The sequence below is a fragment of the Mercenaria mercenaria genome, chromosome 19, assembly GCF_021730395.1.
Source record: "Mercenaria mercenaria strain notata chromosome 19, MADL_Memer_1, whole genome shotgun sequence".
Classification (NCBI taxonomy): Eukaryota; Metazoa; Mollusca; class Bivalvia; order Venerida; family Veneridae; genus Mercenaria; species Mercenaria mercenaria.
The window spans coordinates 16,650,977-16,672,439 of NC_069379.1; the positions used below are offsets into that span (position 1 = coordinate 16,650,977).

Genomic DNA, 21,463 nt, shown 5'->3' on the forward strand with positions numbered 1-21,463 from the left:
TTATGTCGTTATGCACACTGTAAACAAAAAAAAAACAGTTAAAAATACACCGAGAACACCGTAAACCAAAACATGTTTGAATGCAAGATTTTTCAACAAGTGAATACAACATAATTCATTTGTTTTTCGTCCCTTTGTTTTCTCAAATTTCCCCGCAGTTAATCACACTGATTTACGGTGTATTTTGAAGGACGCAGAGAAAGGTTAAATCTCTCCGGTGTTGATTTTAATCAATACTGGCAGAAAAGAAATGCACTTTACTTTTAAACTCAGCGACATTAACAAAAATGTTTTTGAATACATTTGCGAATAACGTCTTCTGTCATAATTCAAAAGCTTCTGCAACTGTCATTTAATCATAAATTATACAAAATAGAAAATTTAGATTAAATTTGATATTATTTTACAGCAAAAATATTCATGCCATTTATCATTACCCGGAAAACGTGTCTTGAATAACGTTTATTTTATAATATTACAGAAAAGATAATTATGTTCACATACACATGATATTAGACCCGTCGTGTGCGCGCGAACTGATATCGCTTCTTCGTCATCATACTGACGTAGCATCGTTCCGTCACGATCGTGTCATCGTATTGTCGTCGCATCGCGCATACATGGAGGCGGCATCGATAGCACGATGGGCCTAACGGGACACCGTATATATGATATATAAGCTATGGATGCGAAGTTGACATCAAATAATAAGCGTGGTATCATTATTATTATTATTATTATTATTATTATTATTTGTAACGTGTCAGTCTCGCTTTTGCATGGTTTGCAGGTTGAAGTCACAACAGCGTATTGTAAAACATTTTTAATTTTCTCAAGTTTTTAAAGAAAGCATTCGATAAGCATCCATCTGTATTAAAAAACATAAAAACTAAAAATACATATGGCTAACGTTCATTCATGTTTAAACGACCGAAACCAGACAGTTTCCAAAACTAATTAACACGTTTTTATGCAGCAGTTTGGGTCTAATATTATACTGAAGTATCTAAAGCTTAAAACGTTTTTTTTTTTCGGTTTTCGTTATACTTGATAAAATCGTAAGGCCTAAAAGTTCTTTGTTACCGGTAACTTGCTCAAAAACAAAGTCGGTTTTTTTTTAATTCTCTGAGACTTTTCGGAAATTACTTTTGTGTCAAAGAATAAATACAAATAAGGGGGTTATACCTTTAGAGCATCAGTAAGTTGATTTTTAACATCACTGACCATGTTTAGAGCATAAAAAGTGCAGTTTTGCAGCTCTTTGTTAAAAAGTTTTTAAAAAAATCTCCAAAGCCATAAAAACATTAAGGATCGGGCCAAAAAATTTAGGATAGGTCGGGATACCGGAAACAAACAATTTTTTTTACGCCTTAAATATATTATCTTGTTAACACCGCGCCACACACGATTACCAGAAGCCACTATACATGTTGATTCGTAAATGAGAGTTCATCATTTTTAGCAACGGGAGCATGACTGAAAATAATCTTCTTTTGTTATACAAATATGAAATAATATGTTAATCCCTAGATATAATCAATGGGTTAATATGCGCGGCTCACCGTAGTAATAGAATCACTTCACCATATTTCTTTCATTTAAATCGCTTCTGTTTTGCGTATTTTTCTCGTGGAAATCGACAGAGGTCATAAACCCTCTCATTACGCAGGTTACGGTTTTATTTTGCATAAAAAATGAAGGAAGAATAAGTACAATGTAATGAGTACAGAAAACTAGCCTAGATGGTCATTGTCTATCCAGCGTCATTTTTAAATGGTCCCCCTACCGCGTGAATTAGCTAGCAGATCTATAAATAGGCCTATGGTCGGTCTTAATACAGTTAAAAAATATTTTGAAAAATTCTTTTGTAAAAGGTAACATCCCCAAAAATTTCTATAATGAACGTGTCCATCTTTCAATTTGGACAGTACCACTAACTGTTAAAAGGCTGATCTTGGTCTGCACTGGTCGCAAAGGCAGAATCACTTGCCGACAGCAGGCTAAGGGTTAAAGTAACATCCCCAAACAATTAGCAGATATGGTTGATGTTATTGATAGCTTTTTTTTCACAGGACATCGAGTCCAGTTCCATTTAATTATTCCCCCGTTCGTGATCCACCTCGGTCTCTTGTAAATAAGTTGTGAGTTAATTGTTGGATATAGGTTAGTACTGGTACAGAACCCATAAAAATCAATTAGTACTTGTACAGAATCCAGGAACACCAGTTAGTACTGGTACAGAATCCAGGAACACCAGATAGTACTGGTACAGAATCTAGGAACACCAGTTAGTACTTGTACGGAATCCAGGAACACCAGATAGTACTGGTACAAAATCCAGGAACACCAGTTAGTACTTGTACGGAATCCAGGAATACAAGTAAGTACTTGTACGGAATCCACGAACACCAGTTAGTACTGGTACAGAATCTAGGAACACCAGTTAGTACTTGTACAGAATCCAGGAACACCAGTTAGTACTGGTACAGAATCTAGGAACACCAGTAAGTACTTGTACAGAATCCAGGAACACCAGTTAGTACTTGTACAGAATCCAGGAACACCGGTTAGTACTTGTACGGAATCCAGGAATACAAGTAAGCACTTGTACGGAATCCACGAATACCGGTTAGTACTGGTACAGAATCTAGGAACACCAGTTAGTACTGGTACAGAATCTAGGAACACCAGTAAGTACTTGTACAGAATCCAGGAACACCATTTAGTACTGGCACAGAATCCAGGAACAACAGAAAGTACTTGTACAGAATCTAGGAACACCAGTTAGTACTTGTACAGAATCCAGGAAAACCAGTTAGTACTGGTACATAATCCAGGAACACCAGTTAGTACTAGAACAGAATCCAGGAACACCAGTTAGTACTAGTACAGAATCCAGAACACCAGTTAATACTAGTACAGAATCCAGGAACACCAGTTAGTACTGGTACAGAATCTAGGAACACCAGTTAACACTAGTACAGAATCCAGGAACACCAGTTAGCATTAGTACAGAATCCAGAACACCAGTTAGTACTAGTACAGAATCCAGGAACACCAGATAGTACTGGTACAGAATCCAGGAACACCAGTTAGTACTTGTTGAGAATCCAGGAACACCAGTTAGTACTGGTACAGAATCTAGGAACACCAGTTAGTACTTGTACAGAATCCAGGAACACCAGTTAGCACTAGTACAGAATCCAGAACACCAGTAAGTACTAGTACAGAATCCAGGAACACCAGTTAGTACTGGTACAGAATCCAGGAACAACAGTTAGTACTTGTTGAGAATCCAGGAACACCAGTTAGTACTGGTACAGAATCCAGGAACACTAGTTAGTACTGCTATAGAATCCAGGAACACCCGTTAGTACTGGTACAGGATCCAGGAACACCAGATAGTATTGGTTCCAGGAACAACAGTTAGTACTTGTACGGAATCCAGGAATACAAGTAAGTACTTGTACGGAATCCACGAACACCGGTTAGTACTGGTACAGAATCCAGGAACACCAGTAAGTACCTGTACAGAATCCAGGAACACCAGTTAGTACTGGTACAGAATCTAGGAACACCAGTAAGTACTTGTACAGAATCCAGGAACACCAGTTAGTACTGGTACAGAATCCAGGAACACCGGTTAGTACTTGTACGGAATCCAGGAATACAAGTAAGTACTTGTACGGAATCCACGAATACCGGTTAGTACTGGTACGGAATCCACGAACAGCAGTTCTGTTTAATGACAAAACCAGTTGAAAAAAAAAACGGCGTTACATAAGTCAATCAACAAACATATAAATATATAAATAAACGGAGGACATCCGTTATTTATTTGCATTAATTTGCATATTAATAACCCACCCAAAAATTATGTTTATACACGTTACGAGATAAAAAATTTGTACAACGAAATTAAAATAATGAAAAATGTAACTCGGAAAGGGGAAGTAACACACTCTGTTGTAACGAAATGTCCTAAACCATACACCATATTAAATAGAACAAGAAGACGTTTTAATGAGATTCAAAATTGTTTCATTTTAATAAAATGACGAATTTCGGCCATGCCTTTTGATGTTATTGCGTTAAGTCGTTAAATGAAAACTATATGGGTTTAAGAGAACAGTTACACCAGCAATGCTATAAAACTTAACTATTAAGTTAGTCAAGTGAAAAGAAATGTCTTTGGGGCATAACATTTCAACCGTTTTGGTGATTACGGCCAAATAAACACCCCTTTTGATTATACCATATTATCAAATATCTTTACTTGATAAGGAGGGATAAACACCTCAAAATTGGTAGCTGTGCAAAATATCGGCCAAATTTTCACAGTCAATACCAAACTGTGTTTGAAACGGCGTATTTAGGTATTGCATTACGAAATGCATTGGATATATACAGAAACAGTTCTGATAATATGGTGTATATGTGTTTCTTTTTTGCCTCTTTGTAATTTGACCAATGAGAAAACGTTAAGAAACAATATCGTCTAAAACAAACAAGCCATACTGGCTTTGATATCATATCGTATTTTTGCATCTGTCATAAGCACTGCCATCAGCATCATCGTCATCAGCAGCAGCAGCAGCATCAGTCATCAGTCATCACCATCACCATCATCATCATCATCACCACTATCATCATCTTCGTCCTCCTCGTCGTAGTCATCATCATCATAATTATCTTCCTTGTCGTCGCAGTCATCATCATCCGTGTCGTCTTCGTCATCATCATCATCATCATCATCGTCATCATCCTCCGTCAACATATTATTGAACTATTTACAAAACAAGATTTTATCATAATTCTTATACAAACTGGAAAATTTTAAAGGGTGCATACATTGTCCATCCGTCTTGAGTACGAGTTAAAACTGATGATACTGATGATGAAACTTATAGTGATGATAACGACGACGGTCATGAAGATGATGATTTATTATGATTATGAATACATTATGACAATAATTGCTCTACACGTGCTACAGCTTTTGCCGCTAACAAAAAAAATGCCGAATTTCGCTACTTAGTCAACCAAATTGCGTTGCTTGCATTTGAAGCGTAACAAATATTGAGACAGAACGTTTAAAATTTGTTTTATGTTTCGCAATTTAAGTATTGTTACATGTGGTTCATGATGTATGCTGCATTAACTACATTGTATTCAGTGCGCACAGGTGTGAATTTATATAATTTAACACCGCGTGTAACATTCAGGAGCATAAAGTTGACTTTTTTGGAAGTTTTGGCATTTTGTGTGTAAGAATCTTCCTATAGGTTAGAGACCACCACTTGTTTTCCCATAGACTTACATTGTAACATTATGGCGTGTACGGCCTTCCATACATCGAAAAATGTATATCTAATTACAAGTTTTTCAAGAACTATCTTAGTTCTTAGACTACCAAAATATCGGACGAAAAACATATGAATAGTGATACTTCATTTAAGTAATTTTCGTGCCCCTGTTAACATCATAGGCATGGCGGGAGAAATTCGTTTGATATAACTTTTTTTCAATACATTTAAAATGTAGCAAATTTTGTCAAAATGTATGATGAAATACCGTATTTGCAGTGAAAAAAAAAATATCAGTTTTGAAAAAATAATCACTTCCTGGGTTTGTTTACAAGACTGACCAATCAGAATGCCCAGACGTTACCTTATTCCCAGATATACACTTACCTCATTTCCAGTAAGTTCCCTGTACTTTTTTAAATTGGTGGTCTCTGTTGTCGTCATTCGTAATTTCATCATCATCATCATCATCATTATTATTATTATTTATATTATTATTATTATTATCACCATTATCATCATCATCATCATCATCATCATCATCATTATCACCACCACCATCATCGTCATCATCATTATCATAATTGTAAACAAAACAATAAACATATCATTGTAAACAAAACAATAAACATATCACAATTAGCTGTCGCAGCAGCCGATGAAGCAAAATTTGTACAACTGTATACATCATCATCATCGGTGCAATAATAGAAATAATACCGATAATTTTAAAAATAATTATAATAACAATAATAATAATAGCAAAATTGGTAAAATATTTTAACAGTTAAAATAATCACCATCAACATCATCATCATCATCATCATCATGCAACATGCCATTAACTTGTAGCTTCTGTCTTCAGTACTTTTCTAGTTATCATCACTACAAAACAGTTTAATACAAAGCGTATATATGGCCGAAACAGCGAGATCTGTTATCAGAAGTTTCTAAACGTTTTCCATAGTTTAACCTGTGTACAACATCCTTACTGGAAACACTGAAATCTACTTGTTGTGAAGGGTTTGCTGAAGAGACTGTTTTACTTTAGTTTTTTTTTTGTAAAATGGTATAATTCGATTAAATGAGGCCGGGGCTGTTAACAGACGTTTTGCTGTACTCGAAACATATAACGAATACATCCAGGAACCAAATAACTCATTTCATTTTCTTAAGAAAATCGGATAATTCGAAAACCCCACTAATCTCTGTACACTGTAAATTGTTAGATGGCTCAAACTGCTGATAACTCGAACAAATTTGCTGGTCCCGACGCGTCCGAGCGGACGGAGTTTGACTCTATATATACCGATGCTTTTCAGTTTACAGATTCTTACATTACTTACATTATACATGTTACACTGATATATACTACACCGCCTAAAGATTTCTTTTAAAGTAAATTACATTATTCATCAAACTCTAAATTTTATCATGATTAGCAGAAATGATGCATCGGAATAAGAAGAGATTTGTTAGATATGAAAACATAAATTATAATGTAACGTAAAATTGTAATGATATGACTGGATAAAGCTGGACTATCAGATGACAGTATCTTGTTAAAAATCAAAATTATGTTCAATTTGAAGTGTTGCAGGTTTAGATATATTTAAGGAAAAAATATTAAAGTGCATTTTATATCAGCGAATATATTGGTTACGTGAAAACCGTTAGGCCAAGAAAAGAGAATGGATTTTTAAAGTGCACGTAAGTCTCTAGCAAAATTACAAGCCAGCGAATAATTCAGATGCAGGTTTTATCATATTTTGCAGATGCTTATGCCAGTTCTGATCGTTTTGGACTATGTGTTAAATTATGTAGCAACTATTTTTTTTCTAAATGATTTTGAGCAAACTGAAATTTTGAGGAAGCATGCGTATTAACTTAAAAATACGGAATTCTATTAGGGTCATCGCCTTTGAATGTGTTGACCTGAAACGTGATACTGGAAATACTCGAAAGACGCGAAATCATAAAACTACAATAATGAAAACGCGGCAGCACGATGATGATAACGCGATACTTCGATAACGAAAATGTGATAATACGATAGTACGATGATGATAATGCGATATATTATCACGTTTTTACCATCGTACTATCGCGTTTTCGCCTTCACACTACCGTAGTATCGCGTTTTCTTTATCGAAATATCGTTATTTCACAATTTTCATTACCGTACTATCGCGTTATCACCATCGAACTGTCGCGATGTCGCCATCATACTATGGCGTTATCATCATCGTACTTTCGCGTTATCACCATCGCACTGTTGTGTTATCATCATCGTGCGATAATGAAATTGTGATAGCACGATACAACGATAACGAAAACGCGATACTTCGATAGTACGATAGTGAAAACGCGACAATACGATGGTGAAAACGCGACAATACGATGGTGAAAACGCGACAATACGATAGTGAAAACGCGCCAATACGATGGTGAGAACGCGATAGTGTATTGCATTATCATCATTTGTCAAAGTGTCTATATTGAAATTGGGCAAAATTTTCATACAGAAAGAATTTCTTCTTTAAACTATGTTTACATCAAAAACAGAGATATGAAATAAAGCAAATTATACGTACCCAGACTTGGTTATGAATGATTTGCCGTAGAAAGTTGGAAACTGCTGGAAATAAATTTATTTTCAAGGGCAGATAATTCAATATAAAGTCTGGGTACCTATGATTTTCAATGCATATTTCAGTTTTAAACTTGGTTCTCAGTCAGTACACAAAGTGTAAAGAAATTCTGTCAATAAGAAAATTATTGCCTGTATACATAATAAAATATAAGCAACAGTTGCATGTGCGTATTTTATTATCTGTATTAATTACATTAAAGCTTTGTCAGGTTTGATATTGTAAATCAAATACCTGGTGCGCAACGACAATAAATTTAATGACGAGCGGAGCGGCAGTTTTGTTATATTTTGCATAGACGTGTCATTTAGGAAAGTTGTAATGACTTAAAACGTATTGAAAATTTCTCAAAAAGCCTCATGACACCGTTTAACGTCTCCACTTTACGTAATGACCTCTCTTATGACACCGTCAAATGTCAGTAAAAGCCGCTATACGTTTTGAACTCCCTTGTGACACCAGTAAACGTCAATAAAGGCCGCTATACGTTATGTTCTCTCTTGTGACACAATAAACGTCAATAAAAGCCGCTATACGATATGTTCTCTCTTGTGACACAATAAACGTCAATAAAGGCCGCTATACGTTATGTTCTCTCTTGTGACACAATAAACGTCAATAAAAGCCGCTATACGTTATGTTCTCTCTTGTGACACAATAAACGTCAATAAAAGCCGCTACACGTTATGATCTCTCTTGTGACACAATAAACGTCAATAAAAGCCGCTACACGTTATGACCTCTCTTGTGACACAATAAACGTCAATAAAAGCCGCTACACGTTATGACCTCTCTTGTGACACCGTTACACGTCAATAAAAGCCGCTACACGTTATGACCTCTCTTGTGACACAATAAGCGTTAATAAAGGCCGCTCTACGTTATGACCTCTCTTGTGACACAATAAACGTCAATAAAGGCCACTACACGTTATGACCTCTCTTGTGACGCCGTTACACGTCAATAAATGCCGCTATACGTTACGACCTCTCTTATGACACCGTTAAATGTCAGTAAAAGCCGCTATACGTTATGACTTTCTTCTGACACAATAAGTATAGGTTAATAAATGGGAGAGCGGTGCCTTTGAGTGATAATGGCCCTGGAAGAAGATAATAGCCCTCGGGCTAAAGCCCTCGGGCTATTATCACCTTGCCAGGGCCATTATCACTCAAAGGCACCGCTCTCCCATGTATTTACCTGTTTATTACATGTTTACCTATAATATAGTAAGAAATGGTTTTTTGTGTCATTTTTATGGGTAGGCCTACTTGCATCTTCTGGCACAATAAATTTCAGCTTTTCAGTTTCTATATTATTTGTACAAGTGTCTATTTACTGTAACCTAGATAGTTGTACTTTCTTGCTTATTGCATAATTTAGGGATAAAAATACGATATTTCACGAAGAATACACGATGTTACGCTCAAGATGATAAAATAAAACGGAAATATTCGCTGTTTTACCTCCACGAAACGCCATGACGTCATTTTTGTTTACGGACGTTAATTTCCCGCGCTAACGCCAGGGCCATTATCGATAATGGCCCCGGGGCTTATAATGATAATGTGATAATGCATGACGCAATGCGATAATGAGAGAATTTTCAGCACAAATTTGTTACTATTTATAGGTACTCATGTAATAAACGTCAGTAAAGGCCGCTATAAGTTATGACCTCTCTTATGACTTCGTTAAACGTCAATAAAGGCCGCTATACGTTATGAATGTAGGGATAATACATGTTTGTTTTTTGGTGTATTAACGTCTGCAGAAGCCCGCGGGATTGTTTGTGACCGAGACCGAAGGTCGAGGTCACAAACATATCCCAAGGTTTTACTTATTACACGCAAGAAACATGAAACTGATCTATCTAAAAGTGCCAAATAAAGAATTCAGCAGTGTGTAAATGAGGTTATAAACACACTAGCTGGATGGCTGCCTCCGCGGTCACCCATTTTCTTAAATTTCAAACTGCCATATCCGATATCTATTTCAATAGAAGTCCGATTCAGCGCTATGAAAGGCTTGTGGATGTCATTCATATAAAATTGACATATTGTCGGACATTCCTTGCCCTTTAATAATTTTACTCCCATTAGAAATTGAGAGAATGCAAATATAATACCCTTTTTGCATCGACAACAAAAAGTTAGAACTGTGAAATGTGAAAGTCACATTTCCCACTTCTCATTTCATAGTTTGTTTGTTTTGCGTAACGTATAGGAAGATACGAGAACTTAACAAAATGTGAAATTAACATCTCTCACTTCACACTTCTCAATTTATGTATCAAAAACGAGAAGTGACAGTTGTGAAATTTTCATTTTATAGTGTCGATATTTTTCATAGTTCATAATAAGAATTTAGAAATGAGCCGCGCCATGGGAAAACCAACATAGTGCATTTGCGACCAGTATGGATCCAGACCAGACTGTGCATCCGCGCAGTCTGGTCAGGATCCATGATGTTCGCTAACGGTCAGGCTTTGAAAGCGAACTGCATGGATCCTGACCAGACTGCACAAAGCCACTATGTTGGTTTTCTCATGGCGCAGCTCAAATAGGAAATAGGAACAGTGAAACGATAAGTAGCCACCTGGCTTCTGTACCAGTCATTGACTTTCCAGTTTCATCTGCATGGTTTATTTCTGAAACAGGCTTTTTCTGGTCTTTGGTCTCGTCATAAACTAACAGACGAAATCCGATTGTCTTTCGGTCTACCGAGAACATTTTGTTAAACTATTACTAGTCTATAGTGGAAAGTTATTTAATAACAATGCCTTCATTCTGTCATACATGGATAATATAAACTAACTGCGTCGTCTTTGCTTTCAGAGACACAAGATCATCTACTATCAGACGACTACAAGCTGTTTATCGATAATTATTTGGTTTATATATTTTACAACCGTTTAATCCGGTTGCTTATTTCGATGAGGGGGATCTAGCTGTGCTATAGTATATAATATTACTACGGATCGGGTATACAAGTCTCCGGCAGCAGTTTTGTGATAAAGCTATGCCGAGTGAATACGAGCTCTCCGACATTAATGTTAAATACAGGCACGAAAATTCTGTGAACGGTGAAAGCACTGCTAAAATGTCTAACGGATTTTATATTACGACGGCAAAAGCATTTATTCTTGTGTTTTTGGCATTGGCTATTGCCGTCGGTGTCGGCATTATAGTGCATTTTGCCGGTCCGGCGAGGGATGTGGAATGCAAGTGTACTTTTCCGACGACGGGCGATGGAAGTTCCGGTGGAGAAACAGCAGCTCTTGAACAGTGCAAAACCTGGGCTTCAGAAGGAAACTCTGATATTTGTAAGTTGTTTTTTTTTTCCGTCTTTTCATAAGCCCTTTCATCAGGAACCCTTTTTAAGTATTTTTCTTGTTAAGACCTTAGGCTGAATTTTAATTTTATTGAACAAATGTTTACATCGATTTTGAAAAAAAGTTTTGTAAAATCTGCTTTGTGAAAAGAAGCATGTACCTCTGTGAAATATATTAGATATAAGAAAATCAGCATTATTTTAAATATTTTTAATGATAGAACCAAATAGTGAGAACTTGCATTCAAATTCAGCGTTATACCTGTATAAATATATTTAAGTTTATAAAATCGATTTTGGTTGAACGTGTAAGCTCATTTGAATAACTCTCTCGCTGGCTTTTTAAAAAGTTAGTACTGATAGTTATTTCGTTTAAATAAAAAAAAAAGTCTCGCATTACCTAAGTTGAAAAAAAGTGTGGAACGTGTCACTTTAGGGGCACCGTATAATTGATATAATTATGGTCTTTTGCATGACAATCACTATGAGCCCACCCGCTTAGCTCAGTAGGTAAGAGCGTTGGTCTACGGATCGCGGGGTCGCGAGTTCGATCCTCGGGCGGGGCGTATGTTCTCCGTGACTATTTGATAAACGACATTGTGTCTGAAATCATTAGTCCTCCACCTCTGATAATTCATGTGGGGAAGTTGGCAGTTACTTGCGGAGAACAGGTTTGTACTGGTACAGAACCCAGGAACACTGGTTAGGTTAACTGCCCGCCGTTACATGACTGAAATACTGTTGGAAAACGGCGTTAAACCCAAAACAAACAAACAAACAAACTTTAAATTATGAAAAAATAAAAAGTTTCGAACGGAGTTATAAAAAGCGCCAAGACTGACATGGAAAGCTAAAAACAAAATCACGATCGCGGTTTGTTGGCTTTACAAACGTTTAACCTGTTATGTAAAGTATTCACTTTTTATCTAGTTTTGAGCATAAGAATATTTTCTATTTGAGAGTAAGACAGTCCTGATTTGCATAAATGTTGTTTTTTTATCATAGTTTGATAACAAAATTTACCTACGCCGTGTTCAGACATAAATAGCTGTTTTAATGCGTTGTACCGAACGATAACTGTACTCTTGAATAAAATGCATCAGCACACACTGTTTTTTTTTTCTGACTACAGTATGTCTAAGATAAACAAACGGATCTATTTAATATTCATATATGAATTCAAGCCAAATTTGACACACTGCTAAAAGAGACATACTTAATTGAAATGGATTTTTTCTTTGGTTCTAATTTCTGAAAGATACAATAAAGTTAAAGGTCTTGACCACGAATTAATTCGATTTGATTTTATTGTTTACCAGACCGTGATGATGCTATTCCTGATTACACAAGGGCATAGAGAGTCTAAATCATTCTTTAACGGGCACACGGTGTGTTTAAGCTGGAAAAGTTAAGCTGGAAGACATGGGTTCTGTAATAATATCGAGTAATAGTAACAAGGTTTATTGACAACGTAAACAAGTATTTCTTGTAAAGGTGAAAACAGACTATAACACATGGCGGAAGTTGCGCAAGCGTGACAACCACACGCCGTTATAATTGTCATCTCATTAATTATACATTTTGTGATATCATCTAACTCACAAATTCGAGCATTGTACACTCAAATCGTTGGCCCTGATAAAGTTCAGGAGCATATTACTTCTTGAATTTGTTCACATTTAGGCCAGGTTACAGCGAAACGTTCGTGGCATTTTGAAATATTGTATTATAGTCTGTTTCGTGAAGTTCATTTAATTTAGTTGGTTACGCTTTATAATTTTTAAACTAAATACAGAGTTTCAACAATTAAATATTAGCAGAGGAATTTCTTCGCAAACATTTCTTTTAAGCGTTTTTTTTTCTTTACTTTTATCTCGACCAGAAATATCGCTGTATTTTGTTCACCCAATTTTTACGAAATGAATGTATGAAACATGAAAACCGGGTTATGATAATTCTTTAGTCACATTCCTTACTTACTGTAATGTATACTTTGTTGTTTTTTTTTATGCAAGCTCTGTATTTCATAGGTTAATTTTCTTTTGACAAAAAATGCAAACATTTACCCTCGCTACATGTGCCACGATAGAAATGAGACGCACCGACTTGAGGTACATTGACCCTGACAGATGAATAGGAACCATAAAATAGCAAGAGATCTGACGTTTTGCAATGAGATCTGGGTTTGAAACCCGATGAGAACGGAATCTGACCGAAGTCCCAGTATATACTATATACTGATGCCACTTCTAACTCCTCAAAATTCATGCGACAGTCGCCGAATTTTTGAAATTTCTATAAAATATTTGCAGGATACGCGTTTTAAAAGCCACCTTCGAATATAGACCACATTTAAAAAAAAAATGCTTTTAAAGGGTACTATTTTCTTTCGTTAAGTCCTCTACAGACGGTAGGTTTTTGTTGTACAACACTAATTATCTCAAAGATGTACAATTTTGAAATTGTACATTTTTCACATACAGACAGTATTCCATTCCCATATAAGTCATACCAAGTAAACATAGTGCATCAGGTACTGAAAAGAATATAATCATTAATAATAAAAAGTAATATTCACCTTTTTATGTCCCATGAATTTGATTATGCATGCCACAAAGGAGCCACACCATGAGAAAACCAACATAATGGCTTTGCGACCAGTACGGATGCATACCAGCCCGTGCACCCGTGCAGTCTCAATGATGTTTGCTTTCAAAGTCTATTGCAATTAGAGAAACCGTTGGCGAACATCATGGACCAGACTGCGCGGATGTTGGTCGGAAACGCATTATGTTGGTTTTCACATGGCGCGGCTCAAATCATTTAACTTTTCAGTGTCATCCGTTTTCCATTATGCATTATTAGAAGCTATTTTATATTCAGATTTGTATTTATTTTTGGGCAATTGTTTCTGGAATTTCATTTACTTGCCTCTTATCAACTAATTATTTACCAGTTTGTTACTTGTCAACGTGGGTGGTCCGTAACGCAATAGAACATGTCCTAATGGTTAAGTCAAGACTTAAGATTTACGAAATCAAGGAATAGCATCATACACACGGTAATACTGTAAAATCATTCAATTTCGTGGGCATGAAATTTCGTGGTTTTGGTCAGAACGGAATTTTCGTGGGGATATGAATTCGTGGATTTCAACTTTTGAAGATAAAATGAATGAGAATTTTACTTGTTCGTTGGGATTAAATTTCGTGGATTGCCTCAACCACGAAATCCACGAAAATTAGTCCCCCACGAATATTAATGATTAAGCATTGCGCATTAACCTACTTTGAGACACAATTTACTTAACTAATACCATTTTTAAACATACGTTTTTAATATCAAACTGATGTCAATGGCGATAAGCGTGTGCAGCTGTCTGTGAAAAAATATGGAGAGAAAAAAGTTTGACATTTATGCAAGATTATATCAATATTTGAACTTAACATGGACGACTTAAGATATACTTCCTGCAAAGATATCATTTTGATTTTCTAATTTCCCCAAAGATAACTCCGCGTCTGGCTGTCATTCTCGGTTCTTTGTTAATTTGATCAGCGAAAAAATCACCGCGTCTATTTTGACACGTCTGTGGAGACCATTGAACTGCTGGTTATCATAACCGGGGTTAAAGTGAATTGCTGAAAATGACAGTGATATGCTTTTTGGGGTATAAACTTAAACAGAATCACTGTTGTTTTTTTGTGATTTATAAATTCGTCGTCAGGCCAGAGAGAACGGCTGAAAATGACAGAGATATGCCTTTTTTTCGTGGGACATATACTTACACGAAATCATTGTTTATTTTTTTGTGATTTTTCAATCCGTGGACAGGCCAGAGAGATGACTGAAAATGGCATAGATATGGTTTTTGTTTTGTTTTTTTTTTTTTTTTTTTTTTTTTTTTTTAGTATATAGTTACTTAAATCATTGTTTATTTTGTGATTTATCAAATCGTGGACAGATGAGAATGTCCGCTGAAAATGACATATGCTTTTTTTATGCGACATATACTTAAAAAATCATTGTTTTTATTATATACCTATATAAATTCTGTCAAAACACAGCTTGCATTTCATAAGGAAATACTAACAGGCTGAAAATAATTCCGTATTGTACCTTCCGTATTGTATGTTGCCGGACTGTTTTCATTAATATGCGCATCCGCATGCGCGCCTCGTGAGATCCGATCTGGCAAAATCCACTCGAGCCGAATACAGCATCCTAGATCGAGCTGCTGTCATAAAAACCCTATTATATATATGATTTATCAATCCGTGGACAGGTCAAAGAGAATGACACATGCATTCTTTTTGTGGGACATACGTGAATGGAATCATTGTTTACATTTTGATTCATCATTCCGTGGTAAAATGTATATACTTTTTAGAGTATAGAGCTATACTTAAATAACATATATTTTTTTTTATTTTGTGAGGTCAGAGAGGACTGCTGAAAATGACAGATATGATTGATACTGTTTATAGTATGAAGCCATGGTTTCTTATTTGATATACCATACATTGAACCGATCATAGAGAGCTTCGAAAATGCCAGTCTTGCATCAATCATATGCACACGTTCTTTCGCGGAATTATATTGCGCTCCTAAAGGTGCGCAGTATTTCCGCTGCAGAACTTGTGCATCTTTTCACTACAATCTAATAACCTATAAATATGGCAAGACAGAAACCGCCTCGGTAGCCTAGTGGTAGAGCGTCCGCTCCGAGTGCGGGAGGTCGTGGGTTCGATCCCCGGCCGCGTCATACCAAAGACGTTAAAAAATGATACTTGCAGCTTCCTCGCTTGGCGCTCAGCATTAAGGGGATAGTGCTAGGACTGGTCAGCCCGGTGTCAGTATAGTGTGACTTGGTGGGGGTATCATGCCACGTGGTATCATGCCACGTGTCTACGGCGTGATATTCCAGTGAGGCAGCACTATAAAGTTGGGCATTGTGCTCACTGCTACAAGTAGACACCGTCGTTTATATGACTGAAAAGTTGTTGAAAAAGACGTTAAACCCGAACAAACACACACACACACGCAACACACACACACACACACACACACACACAATAACATTTTAAGCAAAAAAAAAACTGTATGTTTAGGTGTACAGACCTAATTTAATGACTGTGTCTAATTTAATGACTGTGTTAAGAAAAATAAACTTACAGAACAATATGGCGTCTCCATTATTATGAAGCATGTGAAATTGTTTAGCTTAACAAGTATGCAACTGACTTGAATTCAATGTCCCCAGACTGGCACGGTGTGTTTACAAATGTAACTTAAAACTTGCATCATGCGTATTAAACACTAATTAATCTTCTTGCATCTTCATATTCTACCTGTCACGAACAAGATATTATCTACAATAAATGGCGTCACACCACATTATTACAATATTGTATCTTTGTATCATATGTAATGCTAGACATCGTATCATCTTAAGATAGCATCTTCATCCGAAATAGAATCTTTATCCGAAATAGAATCTATATCCGAAATAGTATCTTTATGAACTTTCATGCAAATTGTTGTCGCTGTTTTTCTTTCTTTTTGTCGAACGTATCAACATATAGTTATGCAGTGTACTAATTTTTCCGAATGTGCAATCGATACTGCGAAGAGTCTACAGAGATTTCATGAAAATACTCAATTCCCAACTTAATCACTTACGTAGTTCGTCTAGTTGTATGAAAATGTAACTTGCCCGTACACTGTATGATGTATATAATGGAAGACACTTCTTTAAAGTCCCTTAATTTCGACAAAATATACTGAACGATACAATATGCATGCATGATTTATTTATACAATAACTAAATTAAAACTTTGCAAGAGATAAAGTATTTTCATACAAATCCTACTAACTAGGGTCCAGTTTCACGGAAGTTTGTGGGTACTTCGAATATGTATCAGACGTCGTTCATTTTAGTTCAAAATATAATTTAGTTGCATATTAGTATCTTTAACTGCCGAGTCGGATGGACCGGACGACAGCCAAATTAAAAAAAAACTAAAAAAAAAAAAAACTGTCAGCTTGACCAAATTTACAAATTTTCAGAGATAACATCGCTTCATATATTCATACTTTAACTAGGTCAAATATACGTCAGAATGTACCAATGGAGGTACACATGACAAAAAAATTCTGAGGCACGGACCCACATAAAATTGTACTGTTCCCCCATACTAAACCAAAATCAAAATTCGCCTCGGATCTGAATTTCTAAAATGGATCTGATTTAAGGCATTTTTGTGAAAAAAAAAACTTTCACCTAAGTTTCAAGTTGTGTCTGAGTAGGATCGTGGAACAGGATCCTGGGGGTGGGGGTGGGGGGGGGGAACACAACGTGTAATGATAACGTCTAACCGCATCATTCCTTTATGACTGGCTTCCTGGTTGGATTGACAGATCTACGTGCTATGTTTCAACGGTGAAATTTCATACACCTCAAACCGTAACATGAAACGTCAACCAATCATTAACAAAGCGATAAAATATGAGTATCTTTCAAACTCTTTATACCTGTCGCGAAAAAAAACATATTATCTATCGCATACGAATATTCATAACAAACTGGTACGGATGATACGGTATAATTCGCGGTTTTGCGGCGACGTTGCGTTTCGCCTGTACCAGTTTACAGTTCTCATCAACCAACGCTATAGGCTACGATTTCTAGTGTCACGCTGACAATTTTCTCAGTTTTATGTCGTAATTTCTAGTCTAGGGCCCCCAAGTGAAATATGCAATATTTGAACAAAACTACAGAAACATTTCTGTGGCCATATTTTTTAAATTTTCCATTGATAAGAACATTCTTTGACGTTCCACATGTTTTCTGCAATTTTATAAAGGGAAGCGCATACACTTCTTTCATTATCAGCAAATCACTATTCTTTCTGATCGATTACCCCACGAATTAACTTTATCCTGCTAATACCTAAAATGGACTGGTCCACCATTTAATTTGGGAAGTACCACTTGTTATTTAAAGTGTGTTCAATGCAAATTTACTAATTGAATAGCGAACAGTGCAGACCATGATCAGATTGCACGGATATGCAGGCTAATCTTGGTCTGCAATGGTCGCAAAGACAGAATCACTTGGTACCAGCAGGCTAAAGGTTAAATGAATTACTAAAGAGTGGCCTGAAATTGGTCTAATTTGTTTTACATATACTTAGATGTCATTTTGCGGAACGAACTTACATATACATGAAAACACAAGTTCAAGGTTATCACCATCTTCTCCACTTGATTCTTTTGTATGTATTAAATTCTGACGCTGGCAATGCTTTCAATCATTTGGGCCTCCGCGTCCGAGTGGTTAAGGTCGTTGATTTCAAATCACATGTCCCTCACCGATGTGAGTTCGAGCCTCACCTGAAGCGTTCATTTTATTCATTTTTCATATGAGGAAACCATCCAGCTGACTTTTGGAAGGTCGGTGGTTCTATCCAGGTGCCCTCCCGGGATGAAATAATGCACAGAGGGGCCCCTTGGGTCTTCCTCCACCATCAAAACTGGAAAGTCGCCATATGAATTCGGTGCGACGTTAAACCCAAGAATAAAAAAAGACTTTCAGTCATTGCATTTACCTGGTCATGGCTAGGCATCTTTCTCGTGTTTCATAAGGTGTCTGTAATAGGGCTGTTCCAGTATAAGCTCAAAATGAGCCGCGCCATGAGAAAACCAACGTAGTGCGTTTGGGACCAGCATGGGTCCAGACCAGCCTGCGCATCTGCGCAGTCCGATCAGGATCCATGCTGTTCGCTTTCAAATACTATTGGAATTAGAAACAGCATGCGGATGCACAGACTGGTCTGGATCCATGCTGATCGCAAACGCACTATGTTGGTGGCTCAAATATCCTTCAGATGCAATATTTCTGGAGAGGCATGGTGTAATGTACGATGCAGGGGTTGAGAATTAATCTTAGATCGCTTGAATAACAGAAACAATACGGCCATAGTCAGACTTTACCAAACAATAGTCTGTTAGAAATAGCAGCCTCGCACGATCGATTTCTGGACTGAAATGGCTGTTAACAAACGTTTCAATTTATGATACTGGTACCTACTCATTGGTAAATAGCAAAATTTGATAATTTTTAGAGTTGTCGAACTTGACAAGTTCCAAATCGTTTTTTTTTTACCGTGCCATATGTGGCGGTTCTATAAACAATAAATCAAACAAGATCATTGAAGATGTATTAGCATATGTAACTATGGAGGTAAAACCTGCAACAATACAGATTGCTGAATTACATATTTAAAATTGGTGAAACCTAGATTACAAGAAGTTCACCAGCACTTTGAAAAATATTTGACACTTCGGGATATCTTCTTACGTACAAATCTTAAAAGCGTAATAAAATTGTTCAAGTTCGGGTAATGAAATATGTACCTGAAAAATTAACATGACGGTAGATTTACACTAAATCTTACACCATGATATCGACACAAATATTTTCTTTTATTGGATAGAATGGGGAAATTCAATGCCTTTCAATTATTGGGCAGCTGTAAAGCTACACTCTCTGTATCAAGTATATCAATAGTCTTAAAACACGCAGCAAAAGACCGGGGTGATCCAGTTGACGACATGGTTCTCTGTTCGGGAAAATTTGAAGAAGAAAAATGGAGATAAACATATTTGGTGAAAGCAAAATATCGTCGCGGTAGCCAAAAAAATAAAGAAATAAATAAATAAATGAAAAAAAAAGTACAGGGATCCTGTACACTTATATTTGTCTTAAATATGTGTCATGTCTAAACTTGAAAAAAGCAGGCCTCGCTTGTATTTGTAAGCTTCGATATATTTATTACATTTAAGCGGATCATATAGTCTGTTTATGTTAATGTATTACAAAGATTTTTTATTTAACAAATAATCAAGGCCTTCGCGTTGTTTATCGTCTAATTTACCACGGTTCAGAGTTCAGATGCGTAGGAATTGAAACACGAGGGCGTTAGCCCGAGTGGTTAAATACTGATTCAGAAGCATCTGAACGATGAACCGTGGTAAATTAGACGATAAATCACAAGAAGGCCTTGATTGTTTTCATTCTGACATGCACGTTGATATATTTCAATAGATATTTTGCTGGAATTCATTTACGCGAGGAGTAATGTATCGGACGTCAGACGGCCACATGACGTCATAAATGACGTCATAATGCTGTCTTACCGGTCCGCGCGTCAATCGTTGTTTATCGCAGGATATACAGCGTTTGATTTTCTTCTCTGTTTAACTGGAAATCAATTCGAGCCATGTTAGAATTAAGAAATAATTTATAGCAAAAGAGTGCTTTAACACTATTTATGCACGATTGGCGGTTATACCTCGGGCGTAATAATTTCACGAGGGCGTAACCCGAGTGAAATTATTTGTACGACGTATTACCGCCCGATTGTATAAATAGTGTTAAAACACGGTTTTTGCTATAAATTATTTCGATTCTAGTATGCTCTAAATCTAAAACAGTAGAATAAATATAGAAGCGCTCTTTCTTGGTCGCAACAAAAACATTGACGTCACCGCACGTTAACGTGACGTCATTCTAGCGTAAGAGTGTTTTAACAGAGGAAAGCATATTAGAATTTAGTATTCAGTAGGCCTATACAATACTTTAGCATTTGCCAGTATACATCTGCAACACTACTTTCATGATTCCACAATATCTTAATTTCGTCAAGATTTCATCATCGGGATTGATTGATTTCACGAGCTAAACATTCATATTTGAACTTAGAAATTGTGAGACCGTTAAATCGTGAAGTTCAAATATTGATATCGAGAAATCGAAAAATCATGAACTTTAAATATTGATATTAAACAATGAAGTTGAATTCGTGAAATCCGCTTGAAATAGTAAGACTTGAGTACTGTAAAAGCACGTATTTTCGCTGGATCAAAATTTTGCAAATTTTAAATTTTGAGTATGTTCGCGAGGTTCAATTTCCGCAAAACTGTAAAAATGATCTCCTACTTGAATTTGAATTATGCCAATGGTGGATAATTACGCGAGGATTAATTTTCGCGGTATGTAGGGCCTGGCCAATATAGCGAAATGTAAACCCTCGTGAAATATTTTTGCTTTTACAGTAATGAAATTCAAATCGTGAACTCTTAACAGACATAGCGTCGTAAAGTTTAAA

The 21,463-nt window shown here is 36.3% G+C and overlaps 1 protein-coding gene across 6 annotated transcripts in view; it reads left to right on the forward strand.

Annotated features, from left to right (window-relative positions):
* The window catches only part of LOC123541791 (aminopeptidase N-like), an 88,532-nt gene that overhangs the window by 9,091 nt on the left and 57,978 nt on the right, over positions 1–21,463 (forward strand). For all 6 annotated transcript variants that reach the window (XM_053531355.1, XM_053531359.1, XM_053531357.1 and 3 more), the window contains exon 2: positions 10,795–11,282. In XM_053531355.1, coding sequence (XP_053387330.1) covers positions 10,979–11,282 — 304 coding nt within the window. In that variant the 5' untranslated portion in view covers positions 10,795–10,978. The remainder of the gene's footprint in view (positions 1–10,794; positions 11,283–21,463) is intronic.